The following is a 16,339-nucleotide window of genomic DNA, read 5'->3' as shown; positions in this document are numbered from 1 at the left end:
ATTTATCTGCATCACTGTAAATGTCCTGTGTTAGCCAGAGGCTAATTTTCAATTACAGTTACATTAGCTATTAGAACAACAATAACGACACTACAATTAGAAAAGGAGAAAGCTGAACATGTAGCAGCTGAATAGGGATGCAACGATTACAGATTTTGTTGGTACAATTATATTCTAAAAAATCATATATATAGCTATATATAAATAATCGCCACCTGACGCTCACTTTTTTCTGGCTAAACTCCACTACTATGGCCCCTGAAAGGAGTGTCCCAGAGCTCTGTAGAGGCTAAATACAACCAGCAACTGCTGCTCACATTTTATCGTTCTATTCATAATATATAATCACAATTACTATGCAATAAGTAATTTCACTGCTAATGTATGGTATTTAATTACATGAACACTCCAGACTTTAATGTGTTATTTATTGCTGCCTTTTGAAAAAGAATAACACAGTAACAGTTTTGAATGTTTTGAAAATGATTATATGATCAATCATCAACCTTTTTATTTAAATTCATCTAAAAAGAGGCCAAATTGGCAACAGCAGTGCTGTCCTTTTGGCCCTCAAAAAGCTCAAAACGGCCCTAGCTGGTGTTTCTAAAAGTTGGAGGAGCTGCTGGACAAAGATGCACCTGTCACAGGGAGATGCACAGCACGTTGCCAAGGAATACATGTGATAGAGCCTTATGTCCCATAGCGGATGAAGAAGAGTAAGTAAGTAACGCTAAGTGTTAATGTAGCACCGGTATCACACCACTAACTGCGCCACTGGACCAGTTCTAGGTTCTAAGGAGTGGGAAGCAAAATAATAATTACACCAGAGACCGTTGCTTTAAATACAAAAGGCCGGCAATTTACTTAATGCAAAAAACACACAAAATACAGTATACAAAACAAAAATACCCTGCAGGTTCTTAATATTGTATAAATGAAAATGTATTTCACTCTCTTTTTTCTTTAGTTCACCTAAGTTATTTTAATAAAGCTAATCTAAGTTAGACCAGTTTTTTTCCTAGGTTGCACCTACTTTAGGATTCCTATTTCACTTCCTGAGTTAACTCTTTTTCCTTTCTTTTACGGGTAAGAAAATACCTTCAATTTACACAATCAAATCAAAGTGGACCACAATCATCAAATCACATTCAAACATATGAACTCAATATGTAAACAAAAGCATGACACCTTAAATTCAAGTTGAAGTCCAAATGAGAGTTTGATTATTCAGTTCAATGAAGAGTTTCAGTTTGATTCAGTCCAAAATTATTCAATCAGTTTCCAGTTCAGTTCAAAACCAATTCTTGATACTCCTACCACTCTGGCAGCGAGTCACCATACGCAGGAGATTTCCTCACTGATGCGATGGAGAAGATGAGTTGAAGTTCTGGGTCTGGCTCGCCATCTTGAATCTCGTCTGTGCATGTGCATGCCCGCACACTGCAGACCAATCCTCGCTCCGACCGAGCTTCAAACCAAGCAAAAAACCTGACCTGTGTAACAGGTCATAAGCACAATAAATCTCTTTTAAATCCTCGAATTACACAAATAAATGTTTCACAGTCTCTGAGTTGTAACGTTACTGCTACAGTGTTTTTTTCTCACCTCAAAAATGGCAGCGGAGCGGTCTCTTTTAACTCACGGCTCCGTCTCCCACACAACTACTGCACACATCTTTCATTTACACAGCATACATTCACTTTTATAACATTCACAGTCTTCATAAATCCAAAATATTAACTGGTAAACCGTTTATGACGAAGCATCTCCTTGTAAACAGCTAAGTTTTTAGCGTTAGCTCTCCGCCAGAGAAAAAAAAAGGGTACAACACTGCAAAATGCAAGAAACAACTAAACTCACCAAAACCGGTGTGGCTTAGTTTTCATAAAATCCCCGTCAGTTCCCGACCAGGTAAATTATGTTTTTCAACTGCAAAATCTACTTTTTCACTCTTTTTTTTCCTGCTCATTAACCGATGCTCGTTCTCTCCGATTTCTCCTCTGCTCTCTCAGGTCTCTGCTGCAGCGTCAGTGAGGTGCTGCGTCTAGCGTCACTAGTCCCTTAAAGGGGCAGCGACATGAATTTTCTGTCAGCATACTTTTAATCTAAAACATTAAATGATTGTTGTATTAACGTTTTTAATTAACTCAGATTAACTTACATTAAATGAATCACCTTCAAACTTATTTATGCAGCTTTTAACTATTTATTCTTATTTATGTCATATTTTAAACATGGGTTACATCCTCCCCTCTTTACCTAATGCACGTCCCTGTGCATTCTGAATCTATACTGTCATAACTCTAGGGGTTTTTGGAAAGCTAGGTTCTTCAAGGGAATCTGTAAATACATCACTCAAGGTTTGAAATAAAGACTGAACTATTGTAACCAACGGGTTCCCTAGCTCAGGGTAAGTCAGTCTTTTTAGTCGCTTTTCTGTCTCTGATAGGTCTTCTAGAACTGTCACCTTCTGTCTGGATGTCAGTTTGGTCCATAACACTTGTGTCTTCTTTGCCCTCCAGGGCAGGTTGAGTAGTAGGATGGACACTATCCAGGTCTTCCTCAAATAGGTTTCCAATTTCCTGTCCAGCGGTTGAGCTGCTCTCTTCAGGATCAGGTAAGTCATTGTTTCCAGGATCAGATAAGTCTCTCTCTTTAGGTTCAGGTAAGTTCAGGTCACAAGTCTCTACTGGAACATCCTCAGGAAAAGCTTTGGCAACGTCTGAAGGATCTTGCTTAACAGCAGTCAACTCTTTGGAAGGTTCCAGTTCAATCCTTTCTGGTAATTGTTCTATGGGTTCAGGGATCAGGTCGAAACCTAGTGTTTCCACTCTTAGGTTTCTGTGCCCATCATAGGGATATTCCTCAGAGTCAGATTGGGATTCATCCCCATCAGCTCCATCTGAACGGTCATTGTTAGGATGTCGAGTTCTTGGTCGCCTCACTGCCTTTGGCGGGTTAGTTTCACTTTCGTTTGAGGTCACTGGAAGGAAACCGCATGGCAGCAGGAGGTCACGATGAAGAGTTCTTTGTGGACCATCTCTTGTTTCAGGCCTCACAACATACACTGGGACGTCTCCAGACTGTCTCAGGACAACATACACGTCAGACTCCCACCTGTCGGCTAACTTGTGCTTGCCTCTAAGGCGGACATTTCGAACCAAGACTCTGTCGCCTTCCTTCAAGGTGGAGTCAACAACATGCTTGTCAAACCTCGCCTTGTTGCGACTAGCTGACTTTTTAGCATTCTCAGTTGCTACTCTGTAACTGTCTTCGAGTTGGGATTTCAGGTTGCGAACATATTGCGAGTGTGAGCCTGGCTGGTGATTGACTGGTAGGCCAAAGGCTAGGTCAACTGGCAATCTTGGCTGACGCCCGAACATTAACTCGTAAGGGGTAAAGCCAGTTGTCTCGTTCTTAGTACAATTATAAGCGTGTACTAATGGTTTGACGTAATCCCGCCAGTGACTCTTTTTCTGATTCTCGAGGGTTCCCAACATGTTGAGCAGGGTCCTGTTGAACCGTTCTACAGGGTTCCCTCTCGGATGGTATGGGGTGGTTCTTATCTTTTGAGTGCCAATGAGCTCACACAGTTCTTTTATTGTTCGGGACTCAAAGTCGGGACCTTGGTCACTGTGGAGTTTTCCAGGGATGCCGTAATGGACGAAAAAAGTGGTCCCACAGGCTCTTGGCCACTGTCCTGGCTTTCTGATTCGGGTGGGACGGCCACTGCATATTTAAGTAAAATGGTCGGTAATGACCAGAATGTCTTTGGTGTTACTGGAGTCCGGCTCCACACTGAGAAAATCCATACACACAAGTTCGAGTGGTCTTGTTGCGATGATGTTGACGAGTGGTGCGGCTTTCTCGGGCATAGTCTTACGTCAGATGCAGCGGTTGCAGGTTTTGACCTTAGTTTCCACCTCAGCTGACATTTTGGGCCAATAGAAACGCTCCGGACGAGATCTAGGGTGCGCTCTGTGCCCATGTGGCCCATGTCGTCATGGAGGCTCTTGAGGACTAAGGATCTCAGGGATTCAGGGAGCACAAGCTGGTAGTGAGTCTGAGCACCCTCTTGCCGCTTGCGATACAACACGCCATTTAAGACCTCAAGTTTGTTCCACTCCCTTAGTAAGAGACCAAGCTCAGGAAGTTCCTTCCTCAAGGATGGTGGGGGTTTCTCTCCCGACTCCACTTGCCTGAGTACTTCACGGATGCAGGGATCAGCATTTTGCTTGTCTCTTAATTCAGCTGGTGCTAATGAAGGGATGACAGGTAGGCCAACAAGCTGATCCTCTTCTTCAAAGCTTTCTGGGAGAGCCTTTGGATGATGAGCAAGCGACACAACCAAGGTGGTGCTGGGTGATGTTTCCCAGAGTGATTGTTGATCACTTGGCGAACCAAGTGCTTCTCACAGATGGCTTTGATGGTGTTTTCATCCAGGTTTGCATAATCAGTCTCTGACAAGTGTCTTTTTGTGAATTGCTGTATCCTCTCCAACTCTTTTTGTGATGATGTGTCCTCAGGTAATCTGCCGTGAGGACGCCTGGACAGCCCATCCGCGTCCTGATTTTGCTTACCGGCTCTGTATTGTAGCTGGAAATCAAATGTCGACAGAGCGGCTAACCATCTGTAGCTCGTGGCGTCGAGCTTAGCAGAGGTAAGAATGTATGTTAATGGATTGCTATCGGTGACAGCAAGGAACGTGTTCCCGTACAGGTAGTCCTGGAATTTCTCTGTTACTGCCCACTTAAGGGCAAGGAATTCCAGTTTGTGTGCAGGATACCTAGACTCACTTTTCGACAGACCTCGACTTGCATAAGCAACAACTCGCTGCTGTTCCTGTTGCTCCTGGTAAAGGGCAGCACCGAGGCCCGAGGTGCTTGCATCTGTATGTAAAATGTGGGGAGCTTGGGGTCAGCAAACCCGAGGATGGGTGCAGTTGTCAGTTTTTCGATTATGGTGTCAAACGCTGCCTGGCAAGCAGGCGTCCATCTGTCACCAAAGATGTCTTTTGGGTTGTAGTATTTCTCAGGGTTCACTGTGGTTTTAGTGTGCTTTCTCAGCGGCGGATAGCCAGCAGTGAGCTCGTTGAGTGGCTTCACAATCTTTGAGTAGTCTTTTACGAACCGGCGGTAATAACCACAGAAACCCAGGAAGGTTCTTAGCTCTTTCAGGTTGTTTGGTTTTGGCCAGGTTTTTAATGCTGCTACTTTGTCTGGATCAGTTTCGATGCCCTTTTTAGACACAATGTGGCCGAGGTACTTTACAGAGGTTTGGAAGAACTTGCACTTCCCTGGCGACAGTTTCAAGCCAAACTCTTTCAATTGGTTGAGCACGCGCATCAACCTTTCCTCGTGTTCCTCCAGTGTCGAGGAGAAGACGATGAGGTCATCAAGGAAAACTAGGGCTTGCTTCAAGTTCAACTCTCCCATACAGCGCTCCATAAGCCTCTGGAACGTGCTAGGGGCGTTAGTTATCCCCTGAGGCATCCTGTTGAACTCAAAGAATCCTAGTGGGCAGACGAATGCGGTTTTGTGTTTGTCTGCTTCCTCCATCTCTATTTGATAGAAGCCTGATTTGAGATCGAGCACTGAGAACCACCTGGAACCGGTCAATGCAGAGAAGGACTCCTCAAGATTAGGTAAGGCATATGAATCTTTTACTGTTTGGGTGTTCAATTTTCTGTAGTCTATGCAGAGTCTGACATCGCCATTCTTTTTCCTGACGACTACAATCGGCGAGGAGAAAGGCGACTCCGATTCACGGATGACTTCTGCATCGAGGAGTTGCTGGAGATGGTTACGCACCGCCTCTATGTCTTGGGGTGTATAGGTCTTGGCCTATGTTTGAATGGCGTCTGGTCACTGAGGGTTATGTGGTGTTTTATTTTGTCAGTGCAACCAAAATCAAGTTCGTGCAGTGCAAACACCTCCGGCATGGAACTCAATTTCTCAGTTATCCTCTCTTTCCACTCATTGGGTACAGGAGAATCAGTGAAGTCAAAGTTGAGATTTAATTTTTGGTCAGGTTTTGTGGGAGGGTCTGAGTCAGGGTCTTAACTGATTGAACACTCTTTACAGCGTGTATCTCTGCTATCACGGCCTTTGGAGATAGGGTGATGTCATGTTGTGACTCATTCTTGAGCATGACTGGTATGCAGCGTGGTAGCTTTGGTGGTAGGCTTACCAGGCTATCTGTCACCAGGATGCCACCTGGCAAGTAAGATGATTTTGGTGACTCTACCATCACCCATTTCCCAACATCAGTTGTCCTGCAACTCACTGATCCTTCAAGGACTTTGGTCTGTCCAGCTGCAATGGTCTCAAAGTCTCTACTATGAAGTCTCACCTCTCCCAGACTGGAATCAACGGACAGTCTTTTCCTGATTTCAAGGGTCTTTAAGACAACTTTGTAGCCATAAGGAAGAGACTCATAGTTCTGAGGTGCGATATCTGCATACTTTTCATAAAGAACATCCAAAGTATTTGTGCCTATAAGCGCTGATGACAAAGTGGAGCGCATGTCAGGTACAACCAAAACCAACGTGGGCACCTCAATGTCCGCTCCAAGCAAACTCTTTGGGAATCTGATGGTGGCCTCGACATAGCCAAGGTAAGGGACACTTTGACCGTTGGCTCCTTCCACTTCAAGCAGGTCGTTCAAGGAATTCATAGGTAAGTGAGACAGGTTCTCTAAATAGAAAGAGTTGGGGATTGTTGTTACTTGAGAGCCTGAATCCAACAAGCAACTGCAGTCTTTGTCACTAATGCTCACTTGTGCTGTGCACCTGGCGCCAATCAGACCTTTTGGTAAGGTGACTGTCTGTTTTTGTGTGCGAGAGTACACACGGGCTCTGTGCAGCTTCTTATTGGGACACTTTGTCTGTGTTCCAGTCCCCGTTTGTCCCACAACCGGAACTGGGTCTAGTTTAAAGGATCAGGCTTTGAAGCACCATTCTCAATGTCCCATGTCAACTGCTTTTCTCTTAGCTGCTTCCTCTTCTCAGCTACAAGAGATGGGTTCGGCTCACTTTCACACTGAGGCTTAATGTGTCCGTCCTCTCCACATCTAAAGCAATACCAGGGCCTTGGTCTATTGCTTGTATTGTTGTTTACAGCTCGGCTGTGGGGCTGCAGCCTTTGAGATGTTGGAGTGATAGATGGGGGATATGTGCTAGCTGTTTGGGGAGCTACTGGTCTGGCAGCTGATTTAGCCTTTCTACTGTCTTTCTGTGTGATACGTGTGAGCTGGGACTGTAAATCAGCTATTTGTTTCTTTAGGTCTTGGATTTCGGACCTGTGATCAAGAGCTGGCTGAGATGGGTTGCAGTCTTCTTCACTCTGCACATAAATACCTTGATAATGAGAAGACACTCTTGGCTTTGAAACATTGAAGTGCTGTTTCATGCGGGATGCTTTGGAAGTACGCTTATCTTCTGCTGTGCGGAGTAACAGAAGAAGTTCAGCAAAGGTAGGTGGGTTCTGTTTCTTTTGTTCTAGCTGGAGTTCAGCTATCAAGATGTTGTCCCAGCAGCCTCTGACAAACTGTCGGAGAAGATGCCGGTCAAGGTCACTTGCAGTTACACCTCCCCTCCTGAGGGTGGTGTTCAGCATCACCTGCAGCCGTTGTAGATAAGCTGAGGGTTTCTCACCGTTATCTTGCATTGTGTTAAGATACTTTGCAAAAAGGTCATCTCCATCCTCGACAGTGCCGAAAGCGGAGTCCAAGATCTCTAAGTACACATTAAGGGGAGATTCAGGTGTCAGGTGCTTCACAATATCGATAGCAGGTGATAACAGACTTTCAAGAAGCTTTCGTGACTTGTAAAGATCGGACTGTGTTGCGTCTTTAAGGAGAAGTTCCACATTGGAACGCCATGTCTCATAATCCACTTCATTGTTGGGACGGGAGAAACGTCCAGAGAAGGGTCTAAGTCTCAAGGAAGTGTGCACCTGCAGAGCAGAATCTTCATTTCTCACTATGTGCTCGACTATTACTTTTTGTATGTCAGGTGGATTGACGTCAGAAAGTTTCAGAGCAGGCTGTGTCTTTTCTTTAGATGGTGTCGGTGGTGAAGACCAATGATGTTGAACATGCTGCTCCAAGGCCGTACTGGGTAGGGGGGCTTAGCTGTGCAGCATTTTCAGGGCCATGTTGCTCTGGGGTATCAGGTGAGTTCTGTTCTATATATTCATCTTGGGTTTCTGATTGATCTAGATCAACAGTCTCACTGATGACTGAGAGCTCTTCTCTGAGGACAGCTGCAAAGTCTTTGCCAGTCTGTTTCGCAATGTCCTTCAACTCTGAAAGGTAAGTCTGTGTAGCGGTTTTGCTAGCTACAGGTGTGTAGACACTGGCTAAGGCTCTAATGTGGTAAGTGACATCAGTCTGAGTCTTACTGTTGAGTCGGTGTGGCAATAAAGGCAAGAGAGACTGTATAGCTGTACCATACACATACTCTACTACAACCTGTTTGCCTGACGCTGGCTCAGCAAAATCTACTGGGATTGCCCTTTGAATGGAACCATATTGTTTAAGGAAGTCATATAGTTCTTCATCAGTTTCTGTACCGGCTATACCACTAACTATGACTGAGTTAGGGATTTTCACATTACTCGTTTGAATAACATCCATAATGAATCACTGATAAAAATACTATACGGTCTCTGGTTTCTAGTTTTAAATGCTTTAATCCACTCCTGGCTGGCTCGCCATGTTTGTAGCACCGGTATCACACCACTAACTGCGCCACTGGACCAGTTCTAGGTTCTAAGGAGTGGGAAGCAAAATAATAATTACACCAGAGACCGTTGCTTTAAATACAAAAGGCCGGCAATTTACTTAATGCAAAAAACACACAAAATACAGTATACAAAACAAAAATACCCTGCAGGTTCTTAATATTGTATAAATGAAAATGTATTTCACTCTCTTTTTTCTTTAGTTCACCTAAGTTATTTTAATAAAGCTAATCTAAGTTAGACCAGTTTTTTTCCTAGGTTGCACCTACTTTAGGATTCCTATTTCACTTCCTGAGTTAACTCTTTTTCCTTTCTTTTACGGGTAAGAAAATACCTTCAATTTACACAATCAAATCAAAGTGGACCACAATCATCAAATCACATTCAAACATATGAACTCAATATGTAAACAAAAGCATGACACCTTAAATTCAAGTTGAAGTCCAAATGAGAGTTTGATTATTCAGTTCAATGAAGAGTTTCAGTTTGATTCAGTCCAAAATTATTCAATCAGTTTCCAGTTCAGTTCAAAACCAATTCTTGATACTCCTACCACTCTGGCAGCGAGTCACCATACGCAGGAGATTTCCTCACTGATGCGATGGAGAAGATGAGTTGAAGTTCTGGGTCTGGCTCGCCATCTTGAATCTCGTCTGTGCATGTGCATGCCCGCACACTGCAGACCAATCCTCGCTCCGACCGAGCTTCAAACCAAGCAAAAAACCTGACCAAAACCGGTGTGGCTTAGTTTTCATAAAATCCCCGTCAGTTCCCGACCAGGTAAATTATGTTTTTCAACTGCAAAATCTACTTTTTCACTCTTTTTTTTCCTGCTCATTAACCGATGCTCGTTCTCTCCGATTTCTCCTCTGCTCTCTCAGGTCTCTGCTGCAGCGTCAGTGAGGTGCTGCGTCTAGCGTCACTAGTCCCTTAAAGGGGCAGCGACATGAATTTTCTGTCAGCATACTTTTAATCTAAAACATTAAATGATTGTTGTATTAACGTTTTTAATTAACTCAGATTAACTTACATTAAATGAATCACCTTCAAACTTATTTATGCAGCTTTTAACTATTTATTCTTATTTATGTCATATTTTAAACATGGGTTACATTAACATTATGTATAATATAGGTTTTATATTACATAAGGGTGAAAGGTTGAGTTATTAACTCATGACCTGCACCATCGTACTGATAAGTTGAACATCACAGCTCCAACAGACAGAAAGCTAATGGAGCTAGTATAAACTGGTTAGGGCTGAATCTGTATAGTAAAGTTAAACCATTCAAAACACTGCTGAGAGGCTGTGTTCCCTCACAATGTGACTCAGCCGGCTCTCCGAGCCTGTACAGCAACCGGATTATATAAGAGTGGCACACAAGACATTTTACTACCTCTAAATTCAATTCCCCCAACTGCTATTTTTGTCTTTAATAATTCATTGCAATTTCCTTGTCTCCTCACTTTGTTTGCGACTTTATGTTCTGTCAATACAATATTTATTTATTTTGTTGTATATAGCATTCCATTTTTGTTTCAGTTGTATATAGAATAGCAATTTCACAACAGATTACACTAATAGGATTGAAAAGAAGGGAAGGGGACATACTTGGATATAGCCATGAGTGTGTTTGCACCTACAGCATATATGCTTGTTTGCGTGAGTCTTCACATGTCGAATGGAATGCATCATTTCGGCGGAACGCCTGAGCCTGCCAGGCTTCTGTGTGAGTTTTTGGCTAAAACATAGGATGAAGAATGACCTATTTGGAGCTTCTTTCAAAGCTCCATTTTCCGTGAAACTTGTCACTGTAACTTGTTTTGATTTCCCAGGAAGAGGGAGAAGGTAGCTAAGTTTCTTGTATTTCTGAATCATTGTGAGTGTTTTTCAAAAGTTATGAATCCAAAGGCTTGGAATAGGGTATTTGCCAGTCCCTCCAGAAAAACGCGATTAAGCGATCGCATAATTCAATGCATAATCAGCCAAAGTCCGCATATTTCTGCGGGGGCCGAATTTTTACAAATACGCCGCACTTTCACCGCATAAATTGCAGATTTCCGCGCAAAATATGCAGGGCTTGCATGCTTTCATAATCCCCGCATTTCCATGGAAAAAAGTCACATATATCTTAGCAGAAAGTTGAAAAATGTTGCGTTTACTTCACACAAGAGAAGCCATTTTCCCCTGTTGCCATGGGAACGTTATGAAGTGACGTGAACATCGTCAAAAAGCAGGGTGCTGGGGAAATCACTTTTTTTCTCTTTTTCATCAAAACCGCAATTTTTGCAAGTTGCCACAATTTCATCGCATATAATTGCATAAATGTCCCGCATATTCCATCGCAAATCAAGGATTTTTGCCCACAACAATCAAAAAAACTTGTAAATGCGTAGTCAATAGTCAAATGGTATGGACCCATGACATACTAAAGTATCTTCTGTAGACACGATTTTCAGTCCTCTAGCTTCAGTAAGGGGACAGCAGTGCAGATTCCTCCAGCCATGCTCAAATGTGATATGTGTGCAGGGAGACAGTATCTGTATCTGGGATCTATAACCGGGCCTTACATAAGACAATCAAGTGAGAAACTAATCAGAGAGTTAAATGTGATAATGGTATTAGACATTGGAGAGATTACCGGTATATGCAAGGTCACGCACAGTAAGACCTGCAGTGGAACAGCGCAGTGCTCAGATGACACAGGAGGGGGGGGGACTCAAGTCTTACTGTATATGTACAATAGACCATATATTATATACCTAAAATAGAAGTATTTTAAACTAAGTAAAGCGATGTATGGAGCATCAGTTGCTGGTTGTATTTAGCCTCTACAGAGCTCCAGGACACCGGCTACCAGCAGCAGTTGTTTAGCTGCCGATAGGTGACTGAGAGCCGGCTACAGGCACCGCCAGATGACGGTAGATGTGGTAGTGGAGTTTAGCCAGAAAAAGTGAGCGTCATGCTGCGATGACAGTTAAGTTTAGGCACCAAAACGACTCGTTAAGTTTATAAAAAGATGGTGGTTTGTATTAAAATACTCCTGAGGAAAGAACGAGTGAACCTCGCTCTCCGGTTTGAAAGCGCTGTGTTTTACGTTGACACCATCTTGTGTCATTTCATTTTGAGATTACTTTCCATTGGATATTGAAGTTTTTGAATAAGTGTTTGGGCATGGCAGTCCGAGCGGCACTTTATTCTTGGTATTGAAAGAGGGATTTCATTCTTGCATGTTTTGTTTTGTTGTGCATGATCAAAAAACATCACCCCTCCGCTTTTTTTCACAAATCGCACCCTGGGTAGCTTTACTACACACTACGTAGCCACATTCACAGTTCGGAGCTCTTGAACTTAGACAGAGAAGACGGTTTTTAAAAAGGTATTTAGTGAGAGCTAATTATCAAATGTTAGCATGCTAACGTGCTAAACTAACATGGTGAACAATGAACATGGTTAGTAAACAGCAGGATGTTATATACAGGACAACTATATTGTTGGTCCAACACGCTTCAGCTTGTGAAATCCCTTCATTTAAATAAAAACTTGCACAAATTGCTATGTATATAAATGTCTTCATCTATAAAACCTAAGCTAGATTATGATAAATGATTTTATTTGCAAAAACTAAAACTGTTGTTTACATGATACTGTGCCCAGCTGTGCATGAGTGAAGAGTTTTATGAGTATTTAATAATTATATTATAATTATAGCAAATTATATGACAGCCACAACATGCACAAATAAAAAAACAAACCAAGTCATTTCCCCTTCTAGGGTTCACCACTTATTTTCATTTGTAATTAAACATTTTTTTATAAACTGGTCAAATTGTTTCCAGATTTTCTCATGCACCCCCAATTAGTTTTTTAATATATATATATATGTCAGTCTCTTCATGGACATATATTGCGCCATATTCATTTTTTTAAAAAGATTTTTTATTGCGGAGTATTTTCGGCTTTTATTTTGACAGGATAGCTGAATACATGAAAAGGGAGAGAGAGGGGGAATGACATGCAGCAAAGGGCTGCAGGTCGGAGTCAAACCCGGGCCCACTGCGTCAAGGACTAAACCTCTATATATATGGGCGCCTGGTCTACCAACTGAGCTGTCCGGACGCCCATTGCGCCATATTCTTGATCCAATCACCAATTTCCTTCCGGATGACAGATATAGTCCGTTTTGCCTGTAGTATAGCAAAATCCATAGATTTATCATTCTCTGGGTTTCAGATTAAGATTCGTTCTTAAATACTTTTGAATCCCAATTGTCCGGATCCGTCCCACATCCTGGCTACTCTGTCCTGCTGCTTGCACATTCTGCATCTCTACTGTGGCTGATGGAGAAGTAACCTGAGTATCTGCCTCTCATAGACTCCCACTTCCATGCATGGCTAGCCAACTGAGGAAACTATCCAAAATACATGCGCAAAGGCTTGGATGTTTCTCTATCTTAACATGTTAACAATTTGGCCATACCTTATTTAAAGATGCATTGAGCATTCATCACTGATTTTGACCTCCAACATCTAACTCCTTATGGTGATCACAGCTCCAGAGTGTGAAAGCACTTACAGAACCTTCTACTGTAGCTCAAGGTTGAGGTTTGTTTTCTACTCATGATGACACACATTCAGCCAACCACACAGAAACTCCGACGACTCCCACTCACAGCTGAGCAGATTGTGATAGCATCTCTCACTGAAAATAACGTGAAAACTGAACAGAAACTGGGAGATGTCCTGGAATTCGACCCCCGTCCTCTGACTAGAGAACTGTATCTGAAGCCGGTGGGTCAACAGCTGAACCAGCTGCTTTTAAAATGATGTTGCGGCATTCTGCGTGCATAAGCAGTTTGGGCTGAATATTATTTGCATAAGTATACTAACATTCTCAAACTCACAGAAAAGGGACATTTGGGAGAGAGATTGCTGAATGCTACTTAGGTCTGCCTTCCTGTATAATCTTTCTTGGCAGCCGTGCAATAACTAGAAAATAGAATAACTTCAACATAAATTTACTCATCTTTCGAGCCATTACCTGAGCGACATTCAGCACCTATAAACCAACACATTCAATACTGTGATTTGGCTGCAATCTTCTCTGTTAGCAGAGCTTCACCCAAAATGCCCATGCCTTTGTTTTGAAGGCAATTTAAAGTAATGTTCAACATTTTGCTAAATATGCCTATTGTCATTTTTCTGAAAGTGAGATGTTGATGCTATCGAAGAGCCAGGAAGCAATTAGCTTAGCTTAGCATAAAGACTGGAAGCAGGGGGATCAGCTAGCCTGGCTCTTAGGTCTGAGTTCTATAGCCACAAGTTATATCATTTATGATAACATTATTAGGGCTGTCCTCGACTAAAGAAATTCTCAGTCGACTAACACTCGCGATTTTGTCGACTAATTGTTTAGTTGATTTAATTGACAGATCTTTAAAACTGAGTTTCTCCACAAAGAATCATGCAAAAGCACCACTTTAGTTTGTGTGTGTACCAGAGATCTGCTCAGAACTTTCTTGGAAATTCAGTCATTCAGCGTGAAAAAAAACATAAAAATGACTAATGGTCAACTAAGACCAAAGGACTGATTAGTCGACTAACCAACTAAGAGGGGGCAGCCCTAAACATTATACTCTCCGAAGTTATTGGCCAACTGCTTACAAGCAGTCAGATGATCAGACATGTCAGAAACAAGTTCATCTACGTTATCTAAACTGCTTTATTTAGAGGTCAAACTGAAAGCGTTTGCAAGGGAAATATTACTTATACTCTATTATGTTATAGCACAAGAAAACTGTGAGCACAAGTACAGATGAAAGATCAAGGGGCTTTTTTTAGTTTGGGTCATCATTTCACTGTCTTCCTTTGTTTTCTCTTCTGCATGAGTTTATCCAACCTGTGGCTTTGTTTCCAACCGGTGTTCCCCGCTCTCAGTAGTTTATAGGGATGGGTATCGCCACTGTTTTCAAGAATAGATTTGATTTACGTGGTCACAATTTGATTTGACTTCTGATTTGATTCCATAGAAATTTAATATTTCAGTTACAATACCAATTTTGCTTGGGTATGAAAGAGATTCTCAGAGAATGAATGCTGTAAATTGTACAAGAGGCCCTCTAACCTGCTGCATTATTAGTTTACATCAAGAATTGACCCTAAACATCCTTTTATTTAACATAAACACACTACAGCCGTCAACACAATAAAGTGCAACTGACTCTACAGTCTACAGAACACATTAGTGCAGAGGTGGTATACCTAAAGCCATACATGCTGGAAATGGCAGTGCCAGTTTTTCCCTCGCCAACATGTAGCCTAACTTTGGAGCTTTATTTGTGTTTCCAACAAGTTAGTATGAAATGGTTTGTACCAATGGATGCCTTAGGATGTCTTGCTTCATGCGATACCAATACCTTCACTCTAAAACAGAGCCCACTACAGCCTCCTAAAGCTCAGTTCGATTCGGAGTCCATCACATTTCAGTGTTACAAACAGCTGGTCGAAATGGCAGAGTTTTAGATAGAGGCTCAACGACCACCCGAAAGCACGGTATCGTTTGAGTGGGCTGAGCGGCATAAAAAGATTTAAATAATTATAGGCATCACTACAAATGTAACTGTAGCAAGCATCTCACTATCACTGACGTTATCAACATTCATATTTAGACGCAACAAATGATATATCCAGCTACAAAAAAGCCTGGAAGTTAGAACGGAAGTACAGAGAGTTGTTGCTATGGAGATGATACACCGTCTCGTCTCATTGGTGTGAACTGGCAGGTTTTAGAACGCTGCAGACCGACGTATTGCAAGTAGTTTCGACTCTTCTAGTCGAAAATCTTTGGTCTGAACTGGACTTAAATGATCGATCTCAGGATTTTATGATATCGGCTCATTCAAATGAATATCGATTTGAATCGGAAAATCTATTTTTAAAACCCAGTCCTAGTAATTAACCATGAATAGGTGTATTTTGAATCTGACACAGAGTGAGAGCCGTAATGGCGGAGCGGAGTAACTCACAGCCAGGTAGAGTGCAGCGTAGACACTGAGTGCGGCCTCCTTGGATGGGAAGGTCTTGCGGGCGCGCAGGATGTCGTCCTGGTTTCCCGTGCAGGCCTCCTGGTGGCTGATGTAGCGCAGGGCCTGCTGGCAGCCCAGCGCTGTGTAGTTGGGCTTACACACCGTCAGGAAGTAGGGGGCCAGGTTCCCGGTCACTACCTGGCCTGCATTAACAAAGATGTCAACGGTGAAGAGGCCAAAGGTGTAGACTCCTGGGAAGAAAAAAGATGATGTTTAGGAGGGACACGGGAGACCGCTGGAGCTGCCGTTAGCGCCAATGTTTGTGAAGATGGAGCTGATTAAAAAGACTGAGCTGTGCCATCTCAGCTACTGATATCATGAACCGCATTAATTGAATTCAATTTTATTTAAAGTGTCAAATCAGAACAGGAGTTATCTCAGGACACTACAGTTAGAGTAGACCACACTCTATAATTTAAAAAGATCCAACAATTTCCCCCCAAAAGCAAGCATTTGGTGTGACAGTGGGGAGGAAAAACTTCCTTTTTACAGACAGAACGCTTGGACAGA

The 16,339-nt window shown here is 42.5% G+C and overlaps 1 protein-coding gene and 1 long non-coding RNA gene across 3 annotated transcripts in view; both read right to left on the bottom strand.

The window, feature by feature from the left end:
• Positions 1–16,339, bottom strand: part of plppr5b (phospholipid phosphatase related 5b) — a 148,977-nt gene that overhangs the window by 41,570 nt on the left and 91,068 nt on the right. For both annotated transcript variants that reach the window (XR_003691498.1, XM_028569178.1), the window contains exon 5: positions 15,770–16,020. Coding sequence is in view for 1 of the 2 variants with exons in the window: in XM_028569178.1 (XP_028424979.1) it covers positions 15,770–16,020 (251 nt within the window). In the remaining variant the exon portion in view is untranslated. The remainder of the gene's footprint in view (positions 1–15,769; positions 16,021–16,339) is intronic.
• Positions 838–2,415, bottom strand: LOC114549051 (uncharacterized). The gene is made up of 2 exons (XR_003691499.1): positions 1,861–2,415; positions 838–1,493 (listed from the first exon to the last, which is right to left on the bottom strand). It is a non-coding gene; the product is annotated as an uncharacterized LOC114549051 (long non-coding RNA).

Source organism: Perca flavescens, chromosome 22 (assembly GCF_004354835.1).
Source record: "Perca flavescens isolate YP-PL-M2 chromosome 22, PFLA_1.0, whole genome shotgun sequence".
Classification (NCBI taxonomy): domain Eukaryota; kingdom Metazoa; phylum Chordata; class Actinopteri; order Perciformes; family Percidae; genus Perca; species Perca flavescens.
Note: the sequence above shows the minus strand (reverse complement) of the source record. Positions and strands in the feature narration are given on the sequence as shown.